The 16,634-nt window shown below is 37.5% G+C and overlaps 1 protein-coding gene across 2 annotated transcripts in view; it reads right to left on the bottom strand.

Moving 5' to 3' along the window:
- Nucleotides 1-964: 964 nt before the first annotated feature.
- Nucleotides 965-16,634, bottom strand: part of tspan15 (tetraspanin 15) — a 45,691-nt gene continuing 30,021 nt past the window's right edge. For both annotated transcript variants that reach the window (XM_085143666.1, XM_085143581.1), the window contains exons 5-8: nucleotides 10,268-10,384; nucleotides 7,914-7,964; nucleotides 7,433-7,546; nucleotides 965-3,744 (exon numbers count right to left, since the gene is read on the bottom strand). In XM_085143666.1, coding sequence (XP_084999792.1) covers nucleotides 3,604-3,744; nucleotides 7,433-7,546; nucleotides 7,914-7,964; nucleotides 10,268-10,384 — 423 coding nt within the window. In that variant the 3' untranslated portion in view covers nucleotides 965-3,603. The remainder of the gene's footprint in view (nucleotides 3,745-7,432; nucleotides 7,547-7,913; nucleotides 7,965-10,267; nucleotides 10,385-16,634) is intronic.

Below are 16,634 nucleotides of genomic sequence, written 5' to 3'. Positions count from 1 at the left end.
CAGCAGGAGGTCTGTGGAGCAGCAGGAGCAGGATGAAGAAAGATCGTACAACAGATAAACACCAAGCCTCTGTGGACATTCCCACTCTTTTCACATAAACTCCTCTAATGTGTAAAACAGAAGAGACGTCATGTACACATGGTGCTTGTGTTTGAGAAGCTTCTAGTATAGCACTGTTTGGTAATGTAAAAAGTAAAATTACAAATAAACTGACTCTAAATTAATCTTTCAATTTTAGAGGTTTTCAGTGCCACAAATTTTGGTCACTGTTTTAGCCTAAATATACTGTAAAATGTTACTATTGCAACATATTGTTTTTAACACAACAAAGATTTTTGTCACTCAGCCTTTGATAAATGTGTTTACTTATTTTGATATTATGTTTAAACCAAACAAACAATTCAACGAGTAGGTTTCTTTCTCCAATGCGCATCTAATAAAATATTCTTATGTTGTCTTGTATGTTTTGGTATGAATGTCCTGTTATACGGACCATTCTTGGGCATTTTACATGTAAGCATTAGTGACGGTTTGTAACAGTGGAGCTGAATGTGACAGCTTGAATTATTACAAGAACTGGCTTTGTTTGGAGACTTTTATGGAAATAATTCAGGAACTTTTACATTTTTCATCTGTTCCGTCTTCGTCTGTAGATGCTCACATACTTCAACATGAAAAATTTACACACAGCTGTAAACTCAGGATGAAGCCTGGCCTAGAAAATACACAGTATGATATCAACAATCATTTATACAGCCTCACCCGAAATACCTTCACAGGACGACCTATTGAGTACCATAATTTTAAAGCTGTTTTAATGTTTAATGATTTTGATTAGTTTGAGCCAGAGGTGACAATTCGGAGAGGGTGTAGACTTGGGGAGATGTTTGGTGATTGAGTTGCTTTTGTGGTTTGTTCCTTAAATACAGTCCACTAAAAGAAAAACAACAGGACTCTTAAAATATTTTAATCATTTTATTTTCCAACCTAAACCCAACAAAGCATTTCAAAAACATACTTTCAAATTATGTTGTGCAGTCTTTCCAACATTGTATAAACTTTGGAGCTGAGACCACCTTTGTACATATTTATACAACCAGTGACAAATAATGAATATGAAAATAACAGAACTACCCATATATATTGTTATATCACATGGACGGTGAACTGGGTCAATATATTTTTATTTGTAACTTAAATTACAGTTTCAATCAAATTTCCAAAACAAACTAATTAGCCAAAATAGTTCCCTTAGCACCGTTAGTTTAATGAGGCAGACAAACGAAGCACATTGAGTGACATTAATGTAATTAAATCCATGTAACTAAAAATAGTTTTCATTTTTAAATGCATCAAATCATAAAAAAAATAATTTTCTTAATGCTAGAAGCTGTTGTTGCTTTATATTGAAACTGATTCTCTCTAAACGCATCCTCACAGTAAAGAGTATAAAATAACTGTAACACATAATAAACCCCCATACAACAGAGTACATACACACCACCAGCCAGTAGTTACAAATGCTCAAGCTCAACCAACACCTAATTAATAAAATATGTAATTTGCAACAAAAAAAATAAAAAGATTTATGGAAAAACAAGCAAAAAACAAAAAATAAACCCAACTTTGGTCTCTGGTTTGATGTTACGTCAGACGCAAGAAGTTTAACAGTACAATAAATTCACGTCTATTTTTTTAACCTTTATTTTACTTTAAGTACGTGAAACACTTTAGCTTTTGAGTTTTATGTTGCAAGAGAGTGTCCCAGTGTGGAAACTAGAGGTCCTGCAGAAAACCCAGGACCCTCTTGTTGTGAGGCAATAGTGCAAACCACTGAACCGTCATGCTAACCAATGGTGTTGCATTATGTTTGGTGACATCACTTTGACAAGCAGTAGGGAGGTAGTCACCGAAGGTATGAGTTTGAATCCAATATGTGGTTAGCATATTAGCAATATGTTGGGGGGGGGGGGGGGGGGGGGGGGAAGAGAGGGAGTGTGGTTACCAGTCAGCTTTCCATAGCTTGTGAAGTTTGAGGTTCTGGGAACTCATGGTAGTGTTGTACAGACATTTTGTGACTATACTTCCAAGCATTTCACCATGTTCAGGAAGAACTCTGTGACTGATTTACTGCTGGTAATTAGTGGTAAATAAACGTCACTATACCTCACATTGTATACTTCTACACCCACACTCCGAGTGAGTTGCACTTATAGCTCTGCTGTAATGATGCTCTGTCTAAATAACGAGGCCACACTACTACTCCTGTTACATCTTTCCACACAACAATAGTCAGTGGGAAATATCTCTGTATTGTTCCCTTTGAACTTGTTGTTAGGCATCATGTGATTGTTGTTGTTGGCAGTGGCACAAATTTTTTACTTCATACAATTTACTGCTTCAATTTTGGCAGTTCACAGTGATCGTATACTGTTTCGCAGAGTGATCAGAAGCATACTCATGAACTCAGAAACTGATATTCAGCATGGCCGAGGGAGCTGTTACGAAGAAGGGTCAACACTGCAAACAGGCACTGTTTACATAAATCTGATTTATTTGCCAATAAAAGTCTTTAAAAATTATAAAACGCCCCAAATTTGTCTTCATTAGATCACAGAAACATGTAAAAAATAAGCTAAATAAAAAAAGTCAAGAGCCAAATTACAGGAAACAAAATTTGTGCCACGTCCACAGCTTTGGCCACAGCAGATCTAAAGTGCTGCTTTTATAACTTCACTATTCTGTGAAAAGACAGCTTGAAAACATGCAATCATGACTAACATGTCAATCACAAATCGTCATTTCCACTGCACAATTGTTTGATTGAAGACAGTTGTACTGTTCTGATTGTCAGCCACTACACAAATAAGGAGTAGGATACATACTACATGCAAGTCTACTAACAGCAGTATTCAAACTGGCATGCAGTGGCAATTTCTAAAAGACAAGGTTGCTGCTTATAGGCACCCTGAGATAGTCGGTTATGGCATTGCCACTTTACTAAGATTCATATTTTTTTTCTGTTCCCACTGACAAAATTGTATTTCATAATAAAGGTTTTTTTGCTTTAATAAAATATCTGTAATACATCTGAGCATCATAGGTAACACTTGTCCTGGACACATCAGGAGATACAAATAAGGCAAACTGACCAGCTGTTTTTAAGCAACAAACAAATAAGCAAAAAAAGTCATTTTAGACCATTTTTATGCATACCAGCACTTCAATGCCGATTCAGCATTGATTATTTAGAAAGGTCAAGCAATGGTTTAATCAACAGAAGAAACGGGTAGAAAAGTATCAAAATTAAGGCAACGCCACGAACTGTGATTGTGTGTTGCACTGGAAAAGACTCATTTCATATAAAAGAAAGAAACAAAAGTGGTTGTTTTGTATTTTGTCTTTATCCCTGAGACCGTGTTAGGCACATTGCAGTTAAAAGCTCATATCTAAACGAGTATTTTCCACTCAGCCATTAGTACACTGTATTTCAACAAAGTTGTTAAAAGTAAGTAAAACAGCGGACGCTGAAAAAAAGAAGAAAAAAAAAAAAGCACAGTTGAACATCAGATCTCAGATCTCTTCGCTACTTGCAGTTTTCTGTCAGTCCCATTCTGGCATACATTTGAACCATTTGTCCAAGCGACCTTTCTGACGTAGTGCATCTTCGGTGGGTTCAGTGTACTGATTACTTATGTCTTCAACACGAGTGATATATATCCGGGTGACTAGCACACCGAAGAACTAGACAGAGGGAATGAGAGAGAGAATCTTAATAAGCATGGTGGAAGAAAGGTGACTGTGGCTGCTTCTCATTAGTCTCATTTGTGTCTTTACCATGTATCTAAGCCTCCCTAATGTAAGATATGAGAAAGAGATTAAAAGAAGAGATGTGAGGCGGAAGGAACAAAGGAAATGTGTGTTTAGATCAACTGGACATCCTTTGAAAGATCACCTGAAGCAACATCAGTCTGCATGAGGACTGCACAGCCTGATCAGCTGGCGGTCTGCTGGTAGCAGCTGCTTTGTATGCTTCTGAGTTTGTCTTTGCAGAGATACAGTGATGCCCTTTCTAAACAACAAGGGCACGCGACAAGTACTGCCACATCTGTCCACACAACGAAATTGAGTGCGAAATCTCTCTGCTTCTCTGTTTCCCAAACGAGAACTAGCAAACTAGACACCTGTACCTCCTCCCAGGTTTGTTTATCAGGCCTGAAAGAAATCAGCTAATTATTAAATACAGGTCTGTGAATGCCAAGAAAGTCCATGTAAGAGGTAAACCCTCTAAAAGGCTTTTATGTATAATGTCTGTGCTTGTCTTATGGTAATGACTTAGAAAAAGATTACGCAAGAAGAAGAGGAAGGGCTTTCTAATTTTCATTTCTGACTTTTCTTTTTGACTCGTTTAAGTTTGTGCCTAATGCAGTTTTGAGGAATAGCTGACAAGTATCTGCACAGCCTTTACCAAAAAAATCTTTTCTACTTACTCTGCAAACGCATCCCAGAAATTAAGCTCACATCTCAGATAACAAAAGCACACATATCAGCAATACTTTAATCTATTTATTTATATTTAGAGCTGGTATTCGTTCCATTTGCTTTTTCATGATTGTGAAATTTGTCAAAATAATCTCAGTGAATCATAGAAATGAGGGGAACAAAGGTACTTTTAATCACATACACATTTTTGGATTGTTCACAGCCAAAAAATACACTTTGTGTATTTTTTTCAATTTTAATATGTCTTGAAAAAAGTTGCTTAATATTTATTTTATTCTTTTTTATTAATTAGACCTACACTACACACGTCCAGAAATACACACAATTGGAATCTAAACTGGAAGCTGAGATAAAAATGACTTGTCCTGCTATATAGAGATTTCTGTTGAGTTAGATGAAATTTTCCACTTGGAACTAAACATTCGTAAGTAACCTCAAATATCCGACAGAGTGGGACACCAGATTAAATGTTGAGCATCACCTGAGAAATCGGGATGTGTGACAAAGAGCAAAAGAGAAGCACCTGTGTAATGAACCGGACGACTGACACCTTCTGCACAGCTCAAGTTCAACATGCTTATTAAAGTCCAGCACAGCCTACATTCATATATTCATAGCTGCCAGAGTGTGTGGATTATTAAATGTATGATTGAAAATGGGATTTATGAGGGTAGAAATGGCAAAATAATAAAAAACAGCATCTGTGCTATTACATCCACACTACCAAATGAATCTGGTTCAAGAAAAGGGAAGGTTGAAGGAGTATAAGGTGTGCAGAGTGAATGAATAGTGTGCATTTGTAGATTTTGTTCTTTTAATGCCGGAAAAGAATAAAAGTCTGATTTAAAAAGAAAATCTTTGGTCCATTTTAAGTTCAGAAAGAATATTTTAAAATAAAAGTTAGTTTTTGTGTTTTTATTATGGCCTGTTTGGTCCATGCAAATCTAAATAAATTGGACCAGCAAGTAACTGCACAGCTGATTTGATCTCTCCTAAGGCTGTGGAGCTGTCAGATGTGCCTAAGGGGTGAAGCAATTTCCATTTTATTCCATTTGCTAATCTGGGTTTTGGATGATTTATTCCACTGAGCTCTAAAAGGTACACTCTATAAGTCTCTGCAAGCTGTTTTGGTAAATACAGAAGCAAATACAAGTTTGCCTTCTCAAAATCAGAAGTACAAATGACACATAACTGCAGCCACACCTATCACAAAAAGGTCAACTGAAAAACTGTACAACCTTGCATGAAATCTCATAGGACCTCTGTTTGGCCACCTCTAACATTATCTCCCTAACCTGTGGGGTTCCACAAGGTTCAGTCCTGGGTCCAGTATTATTTTCTTTCTACATGCTTCAGCTGGCATCATTTAGTATTTTAATGACATTTTTTATCATTTCTATGGTGATGACATTCAGCTATATATGTCTTTTAAGCTTCACCAGCTGTACCCACTGTTTAACTGGGTTTAGCTCTCTAGCAATTGCCTTGTATTAAATGCCAACTTTACTGAAACAATAATTATAGCACCTGAACTATATCCTAAAATCAGTCCGGCTCTTGCTTCTTTTGTTTCAAATGTAAAGTTCAGTGTTTGAAATCTCGGTACAATATTAGATTCTTCTCTGGTCTGCGCAGCTGAACCAAAAAAACAAAACAAAACAAAAAAAACACACAAAAAAACAAAACAATTCCCGCATTTGTGCTTAGATTATTGTAATGCCCCGTTTACTGGTTTTGACAGATAATCTCTCCAAGCTGTACAAAATGCTGCATCCAGACTATTAACGTGTTGATATTTAACAACACGTTCTAGAAATCAAGCTCACAACACTCCCATCTTATATTCAATAAATTAGCTCCCAAGAGATTTTAGCATTTGTTTAAAATTCTTGTATTTACACACAGAGTGCTAAGTGGCCATGCTCCAGATTATTTATCTCATCTTGTTACAAAAGACACTGCTGCTGACTATCTCCATTTACAAGCTCAGAATTTTTTAGTTGTTCCTCGTACATGAATAAAGGCTGGGGAGACAGTCTTTTTAGTCTACATTTATTTGTTTTGTTTAAACAGGCTTTCTGTTGAGACTTTTATTACATTATTTATCTATTTGCCCATCTGTACATCTGTCTATACTTTTGTATTGAGTTTAAACATTTAATTGTTAAAAGGTAAAGTAAAATTAAATGGTAATTGTTCCATAAACATCCATGGTGGGAATAAATACCAACAATGAAAATAAAACTCATCTAGCTACAAAGTGACATAGATAACTCCTCATATATAGTACTACACATTAAAATATAACTTAGTCATCCTTGTCTCAGGTAAATCATACTAAACCAGCCTGTTTTTTGCAGCTAATGTTTTGTGTTAAATTGTGCTTCTAAAAGGCTTTTTCAGCGCATCTTTTTAAATCAGATCTTTTTAAATCCATTTTCTGTCCCATGGGCAACAATTGAAAGATGTATGCCTCTACTCTGTGCCCCTCCCCTCCAGAGCGCCGCACTTTTATTCAGACACCCTTTTGAAGAAGTTAATTGCTGTTGTTTGTACCCACCATCGACAGCTTTCCCTTCACCGCAATAATAACTGTATTTGTTTCGAACTTTTTAAAACACACAGTTACAAAGTGAGTCATAGTTGGGATAAAAACACATTAAAAATGAGTGTAAATATTTATATTATATAACAGAGTCAAGCACATGGTCTTTCATTTCTGTATGAACACTCCTATACAAACATATTAGGAGAAGAAAAGGCCACAGATAATGGGAAAAGCTAACCTGTAAAAAATGAGTAGAAAGGTAAAGCATCTGTACCATCTCACTGTACACACTGTACAAATCCACTTCTCAGTATTCATCATAAAACTGCTCATGAGAGAAACTTGTCTGTTTATTGGTGTTGATAGTGTGTGTGTGTGTACCTGAGGCACTAGGATCAAAAACAGAAGTATGATCATAATCTTATAATTGTCCAGCAGCCAGTAAATGAATGCACCGGTGCAGCCTCTGGTATAGATGTCAGGCAGTGGTTGATGCTGTGGGACACAGAACACTGGTGGTTAGTCCAATTTCAAAATTACAAAAAGTCAAAGGCAGCTCCCTTTCCTTTCTTCCAACTGTTTAACTTTCTGTTCCTTGCTTATAATAAGACCAGTCCATTACTTAATTATCTGACACTTGTCCTCAGTTGTGTGAGAGCGACACAGCACATCCAGAGTTATTGCTAAGAAACATTCAGCTGTCAATGAGATAAAAAGAACAGCAAATGCCAGTTTTCTGTCTGCAATTCCCAGTTTAAATGAACCTTCGGTGGATATAAAGCATACAACAGTCACAATGGATATTTCAGCACATAATAAAGTGGCAAGAGCTCATCTTTGTTTTATGACTTTGAGGTCTTACCTTGTCATCTAGGGCCTTGTACCCACACATAGTGTTGGGCACTTCATTATTCTGAAAGAGAAGTAAAATGTTTCAAATAAAAATTAACAGAAAGCTGTACAGTGTGGGGACAGCCAGGAGAATAAAAGCTTTTATCTAATCTAATGGTTTTATCTTCAGAACAGAGTCATCTGCAGCCTGCATCTTGTTGTATTAAAACTAAAATTAAGTGGAATTAAAAAGTGCTGCTAGTCAAAGAAAGAAAGAAAGAAAGAAAGAAAGAAAGTTTGAGCCAACACAGAAACCTTTAAATTAAATTTTAGAGAATGTAGGATGAGATCAGTTTCATAAGTTCAGACAGTTCGTCAAACTGTTGTGTGTTTAGCTCGAGACTTTCTCTTTGTTCTCTTTGTCCTTATAATTACTGGACAGTGTAGGTGTACAGATTACAGGGAGCCTTTGCTACTTAGAGGTGGAGAAAATTGCCTGCACATGCCATGGCTAAGGCTTAATCACAATATAGGGTGAAGAGGTGCATTTTAAATGTCACTCTGCATGCAAGAGCTATTACTTTAAGACCCAGACACACAGACACTGGCAGCCACCGAGCACTAGAGAAAAATGTGCATTCCTTAATGCCAACCACTTTGCAGATGAAAATCAGAATTTCAGTTGTTTAGCAGTTGCTTGGGGCTGAGGGTTGAGGAAGGTGTCGCTGACAGATCTTTAGGCCTGTGTGTCTGAGAGCTTTAATGACACACACACAAATCCAAAACTAAAAAAGAAACAAATTCAGGAACAAACATGATAAAATTACAGATTAGTTGGTATCTAATTCTGATCTTCAGCTCTCACTGTGATTGTGAGACTGCATGCCCCCAGTGAGAAGGTGCCTTCCTGAGCAAATAAAATGCAGCATCTCACAGTGTGTAATTTGTCTCTCAGAAGTGAAGCTGCGTGGGATTTTGGGAGTTCTCCTCAGCACAACTGCAGATCAAAAACCCTCTCATGAGACAAATGAGGATGTATCAAGATAAATTCACGTCACACTTTAGCCATTAAGCCATTTATTCACGTATTTTCACGTGAATATCACCCCCCAGCAAACCTGGAATCTTTAGCTTTAACTAATCAGACTTTGTTCATTCCCACTGCAGGCACAAAACACCTACACAATTTTTAAAAACCTCTTAGCATGAAGTGTTCATCAACTCCAGTGAAGAGACGGGTGTGTTAAATATGTGCAATCGTCTTTTACAGGGGACTTAATGTATTCTACCTTCATATGTTTTTATAACTGGACCCCATTAAAAATAGGTCGGCATGAGATACAGTTTAAGATGATAAATGCCAGTGTAATTTTGGTCTTTTAACATTTGGTTTACAAGTTTGAATGTATTTTAGGATTTTCTCAAATCCACACATATATTAAACTGGTCAACATTTCAAACCACAAATCAGTCTTGATGAGTGTTTGGGGTTATTGTCCTGCTGGAACACCCATCTGTGTCTTAGTTTTAAGTGTCTAGCCGTTGATTTGAGATGAAGTTGAAGAATTTGGAGGTACTCCTCGATCATTATTCCATCTACTCTGTGTAATGTAATGTACCACAGGCAGCAAAGCAGCCCCTGATCATGACACCATCGTGTTTGACAGCTGAAAGTTTGAAAACCTCAAGCTATAGTCAAAAAGCTCAACAACCAATTTCTTCTTATGTGATGATGACAGATTTGGCATTCTTCCAGATAAATTGTGCTTGCATAGACCTGTCTGAACTGATGATCTGCAGTTGTTTAGAAATGGCTCCAAGCGACCTTTCCAACTTGTCCAAATCTACTAGTCTCCACTTTAGATTTTTGCTGAATTCCTTGGATTTCCCCTTGTTCTGAATATTGGTCAATCTGATGAGTGCTGTCAAACAAATCTTTTTAATGCTGATAAAGAAAAACTACTGGTTGTAGTCAGTGCAATATAAGTTCAAATTCAAACTTGTGCACCCAATTCTTGTTCTTTTTTTTCTCCCAAACGGTCATTAAAACAAAAGCTGTTCAAAGAAACCTAAATTTCCATGACATTCATGCCCATGATGGATGTAAACGTCTACCCACAAGTAGTTTCTAAAAAAACATCATTTAAATGTTATATACCATGTAAAATATGTACTTGTAATTATGTACTTGTAATTATAATAATAATAAAAATGTTTTAAATGTAGTAGCTGAACATAAATTGTGCTGTAGCAGTATTATCAGAAGAGGCAGAAGCAGTTAGCATCATGCATAGAAACTGGTAATACAAGAGGTATTATTGCAACAAGAAAAGCATATATTGTACCAGCTGATGTAGTGGTAAGACCATCAATAATGACACCTACCTTAGTAGTAACACAGCAGGTATATGGGACACCGCAGGCTAACGGACCGGGCGCACTACAGTTGTGGTACATGTTGACTTTCCAGTCTTTAAATTCTTCACCTCCACAACACTTAAACTGACAAAGAGGAGAAAGATGACAATATTAAAGGTAAGAAGGAAAAGAAAAGTGGTTTTAAAACACAGGAGAGACAGAGAGAGTCAATAAGTAACTAACTATGTGAACATGATTCATTCTGTTGTGCTGGTATGATGCCAAAAGTAGCATTTTAGGATTAAATTAATCACAATTAACAACATCTTGCATCCGGTTGGTATTTGATTCTCTCTCTCACTTTTCCTTTCAGCCAGAATTTCAAAGGAGCAGATCGAAGGGCTTTCACCTGAAGAAGTGGCGTTTCCCTGTACAAAATATTTTACTGAGCTGTTTACAAGACAAATGAGGTAAACTATACCATCAATATTCACATTCAGATGCAGCTGTGTTTACTATCCAAATACAATTTTCCACTGGTGGCAAATTTATTTGACTGTGCAAACACAGCTTCCCCCTTTCATTCCTTCTACCACATTCTTGAAAAGGTCGGTAGGTATTGTGATGTTTGCACATATCCAAAAACCTGCTTCTATCTACTTCCTTCATTACTTAAGAGCAGGTGCGTTTTTCCTTCCCACTAGACATGTAAGCTCTTCCTCGGGGATGCATCTTTGTCCCTGTCTTGTAAAGTGCTGGCTGGTCTGTTTGTGTACAAAATACTCATAGCCAACTCCGGCACAAGTCCATCCATCTGTCTATCCATCCATTTCCTTAATCACTAATCCAATTCGGAGTCACAGGGGTTTTGGGCCCATTTCAGATGTCATTCAGTGAGAGGCAGGATACCACCTGGACAGGTGGCTCGTATTCAGATCTGAGGAAAATATTCCCATTTCGAAAGAAAACCTGAAAATACAAAATACTTCACCAGGAGGAGATAAAAGGACTAATTTGGAACACTCAAAGAGAATTTGCTGCTTCACTGACCTGCATCAAATTTGGAAATGATCATCTTCACAAGAACAGTGAAACATTATGTGTCATCACCTGCAGCCACGTGTTGTGGGATCAACAAGTGGCTGCAGAGGCTGCACCCGTCATTTTTACTGCCCTCTTCTTTTGCAAACCCTCAAGAGACCAAAACAACCAAAACAAATGAACAGCAAACAAACCTGGGAAAACACATTAGCGTTAGTAAGACAACAACGTATTTAATAAAGTTTTAAGTCTTCCTGAATATACAAACACCACAAATTCCAGTATAATACACAAAAGCTCTGTTCATTTGTTTCCAAACTCTTCCTAAATGATCAGCAGTTGTGCAACCAGAGTTGGCACAAAGGTACATCTTGGGACCCTGAAGGTTTTCACATCATTACATTACCTAGCAACCACCTACCAACAAGCTTAAATGACCCATTCATACTGTTGATGTACCTACAACTCCTTGTAAGAACATATGATTTTTATAGCATGAAAATAACATCTAAACTATATCCAGAAATACTTAAATAATGTGTGACATTTTATGATGGCTTAACATTGCCTAGCAACCAACTAGAAATGGACTAAAATGACCCATTTGTAGCATTTATCTACCTCCAGACCTATGAAAAGCCTAATATTGTTTTATTTCATAAAAATAACATTAATTTACATCCATGTAAACCTGAATTGCGCACAATTTATTATGATGTCATGTTTCCCAGCAACCACCAACCAACAAAAGTACAAAAGTATAGAAGGGTTTTTGTTTCACAATATCTAATATCGACAAAATTTGCAAAATATGCATGCTATATTGTGAATATGTCAGTCATGTTCTCTAGGAACCACCTAGCAACGCAAAAATCTAAATGTTTTTGTAAATCAGGTTTTCTGTGAGCAGTTTGCAGTTGTTCAGACTGTGTTATAAGAAAAGATGATTAAGGGGGCATTTCCTAAGCTTTCTATGTAAATGGTAAATGGCCTGTATTTATATAGCGCTTTACTAGTCCCTAAGGACCCCAAAGCGCTTTACATATCCAGTCATCCACCCATTCACGCACACATTCACACACTGGTGATGGATGGTAAGCTACAATGTAACCACAGCCACCCTGGGGCGCACTGACAGAGGCGAGGCTGCCGGACACTGGCGCCACCGGGCCCTCTGACCACCACCGGGCCCTCTGACCACCACCAGTAGGCAACAGGTGAAGTGTCTTGCCCAAGGACACAACGACCGAGACTGTCCAAGCCGGGGCTCGAACCGGCAACCTTGCAATTACAAGGCGAACTCCCAACTCTTGAGCCACGATCGCCCCTCAAATGTTCATTACTTAGGCAATCAGTTTATTTGTTTCATTTAGCTCTTCTTACATTTGCTGAAGGCACAAATGTGCACTTTCTTTGCTCAGTTTTCATTATACAGGGTGGAAAAGTTGCCACACCGATGCTTTGGTGTGCTGAACTGTATTTCCCATTTTCATCCAAAGTGACAATAAGACAGTTTTTAAGGTAGTGCTGAAGAACAAACTCACTGTTAAAATAGGGCATAAGCCTTAAATTGGCACTTCTCATTATACAAGAAATGCAAATGAACTTGTCATAGCAGTATCGCCTCAGTTAACAATTAGCATTAATGGGATACAGCTGTTAATGGAGTTACACCTGTATTTGACTAGCAAGAAGGAAAAACTAAATTAGACCCAATATAAATGACATCTGGTACCAAAGGATTTTCAATATCCGAATATAAAAATGGGAAAAATGTCTCAATTGATGGCACTCGGAGTAAATTACAGCTGCCGTTTGACATCTCAGTTATTTTTGTTTGATTTACGCTTTCACTTGGGGTAGATAGCAACTGCACAGCTGCCTCAGAGAGTAAAGAATGAGCGAAGCAGAGCCCAATACTGGTACCTCTGCTTGGTAGTCACTTATTGAATCTAATATTTTATTTGGAGGGAGAACATGAGGCAGAAAGAGAGAATGAGACAAGAGATAAAGAGGGACGATGAATAAATGAATAGACAAGAGAGCGCTCTTTGTCAGGCAGCGTCATCAGTATGCTGATATGATGCCAGTCTGCCAAAGCAATACTCCCTCCTCTGTTGGTGTGATTCGGCACAGCTGTTTTTCCAGCACTGGGTCAAGACCCAAAAAACGGTCACACACAAAAAAACCAAACAAAAAAAAAAGCCACAACAACAAACAAAAACTTAATATAAGAACACACAGTTTTCAGTGTGGTAGGTGCTACAGTGCAGTATCACCCAATCTAATCCCGTCTATGAGCAGACTGTTCAATTCATTACGCAGCCTCATGAGATAAAAATTAAGGATCTTTTCAAAACACGTCCATCTCCTGAGATTCTGATGTGACGTGTGAGAGTGATGGATGGATTACACAACAGTTTGTTTACTAAAGTTGAAATTGAAATAAATAGTCATTTAAAAGTGATGTGACACATTTATTTATTTTTATGACTGCACTGGTGAGAGTCATGACCGAAGCCATTATGTTCTAGGGTTGTCCATCTGTCCGTAGCGCTTAAACTGGCAACCTCGACAATTACAGAGCCTTCCTGGAGTAATTGTTAAATCAGTTCCCTTCACTTCTCGGTCTCTCCCTTTTCGCCCCCAGTGTGTGGCTGAAGGAATCCTATGTGTTCACATCCTCATGAATGTGACATGTCAGGAATTTGTATAAAATTGGTCAAAAAGTCACCCTCACAAAATATTTAGCTGAGCCGGTTTGCAGAGGTATACAACAATAAGGTGGTAACTCGAGTTTATTTTATAATTTTTTTTATTGTGACTAAATTTCCAAAAGTCTCCTGGAATTAAATATTTGCAGAATAAGTGACTAATTTTGTGACTGTCCAGCTGACTGATGAAGAGCTGCTTGCATGCAGACTGTGACTAATCGTATGGTTAAGTCCCCCTCTGAGCCAACCGCTCAAAGCGTGGGTTGCAATTACAGCAACATAATGACCGTGTGATTACAGGTTAAAGACTGAGGTGGTTTTTTCAAAAAGTTTGCTAAACTTTTCAGGATCACTTACTATTGTTACTGTATTAATAATAACCATAATTATGACTTTATTTATATAACATTGTTCAAGCTCCACATTACAACGTGCTTCACGGGAGCAACAGAATAAAACAGAAGTAACAAATGGAGGAAAAAAAAGACACTTTACAGTAAATTTAAGGGGAGGGAAAAGCTTTCTCATCAAAGTATTTTTTAAAAGATGATTTCAAGGAAGTGAGTGACTTGATTTTGCCAGACAGGTTGTTTCAGAGCCTGCAAATGCTTTGTCCCTTTGAGTTTTCAGTTGGGCCCCTGGAACAGGCAAAAGACCTCTGGTGCATATGGTAATTACTAAGAGGTCAGAAATGTAGCTTCGAGCAAAGCTATGAAAGACTTTAACAGAAATCAGTAAAATCTTAAATTCAATTCTAAACATTGTGTAAAAAGGTAAGAGAAATGTGATCTTGTCTCCTCGTTCTAGCTGAAAGTCTGGCAGCTGAGTTCTGTAGAGTCTGATTTAATTCAGTAGAATGACATTCACAAGGATCTAGAGGTTGGCCATCTCCTGGCAGCCTCTTTTTCTACAAAAATATTTTGCCCATCCAAGTTGACGAATGGTTTGCAGCTGTCACTGAAAGAAGTTGCTGCACCAAAAACTTGCATATAATTCTTTTGTTCACTAGCAGATTGCTGCAGTTGCCCATAGTTTGCATGGAAGATGGCAACTTGTATGCAAACACTTGCTAATGAAACGCTGAACAGTTGTGAAAATTTGAAGGCAAAAGATCAATGTTTCTGGCTTGCAACTCATTCTTCAAAGTAAACATTGTGCCTTAGAACTAAATCCAATGTATTTTTCTTATATTTTCACTACTGCTTGGAGATTAAGTAGTGAGAGTTTGCAAAGACGTTGGCGCCTTCCATAAGAACCACTAGCAACCAAAGCAAGGAAGTTGTCAGTGCAGCACCTAATACCTGTTTGTGAAAAATTGCACCTATCGACGCCAAACAACCTTGAAGAATATGTTTTTTTCCTAGTGACAGTAATAGATACCAGTAGGTTCACTATCTGGTCTCTAAAAGTGTGTCACTCGGCTTTAGTTTCCATCAAACCAGTAGGTCTTGTAAAACCAGCTGCTTGAAATTTTTACAGCAGGGAACCAGTTCACCCACTTCCCCGAGGCTGATATAGCTCCTGAAAAAGAGTTTTCTCTGTTTTTACCAAAAATTATAGTATTTTTGTCATTTACGAAAAACAAAACAAAACAAGTGCTGTAATAACTCAGTACATTTGTATAGGTACAGTTTTAAACTCTATTAGATGGATGGAAAAGGAGATCTAGTGAAGATTTGTTTTCAGGTCTGTTAATGTTCCATATAATCATAACCATACTGCAATATAAGTTTAATGTCTCTACCTCAACCCATGAAAATGAATACGAGTGTTTCCAGTAAGTGGATGGCAAAGGTTAGTGTTTGTGCATTCATGTAAGATTTATTAATGGACTTCGTACTTTTCTTGTTTGTTACTGCATTTTGTGTTATGTTTCTGTGTTTATTATATTTTCATTGACAGACACCACTGGATGAATTTTAATGTTATGCTCACAGTTGTCTCTTAATGAAATTTACCACGTCTATGCACAACTGCTATGCTTAAATTGCACCAATGCTTTCCGTGATGAATCCAGAATTTGCTTATAAATATGCATGATCACTTCTGAGTGAAACATACAGCACTCTGGAAAGATGGTGTTTGAAAGAGTGTCTGCCTGAATGACTTTTTTGTTTGAAGTGCTCTAACACTTCTTGGTATACACAACAAAGCCCTGCTGCAGTGCTGTGGGGGTATTTATTGCTGTGCCTGCAGCACAGATTGTGGTTAACAAATGATGTGACGTTTTCAAGCTGCATTGTTTTTATGAAGCAAGTGTCTGCAGTGCCTAAGGTGTTATCTAATGAGGGAAATGAAAAATTGTTGCTCCTGGCAATGAAACCAACAAGTGGTCAATAATATGACAACTATTTTGATAAATTATGTATGTAACTGTGTGAGAAAAATGTCTCCTCTGCAGGGGCGAAGAAAGAGGCAGCTTCTACTGGTGGAATAAATGTCACATCTCCATTACAATACTGAGGCACAGCGGATAGAAAGGTCAGCTTGAAATCGACTTAATACCGGATATGATACAACCTACCACTTATACATGAACTCTGTGCTCAGAATGAGATGTTTCCTAATATATTTACAGCTGGAACAAAAAGCTTACAGATGTGCTTTGTCACTGAAGACACGTCTTTAAATATGCTTCA

Source organism: Neolamprologus multifasciatus, chromosome 1, assembly GCF_963576455.1.
Source record: "Neolamprologus multifasciatus chromosome 1, fNeoMul1.2, whole genome shotgun sequence".
NCBI lineage: Eukaryota > Metazoa > Chordata > Actinopteri > Cichliformes > Cichlidae > Neolamprologus > Neolamprologus multifasciatus.
Note: the sequence above shows the minus strand (reverse complement) of the source record. Positions and strands in the feature narration are given on the sequence as shown.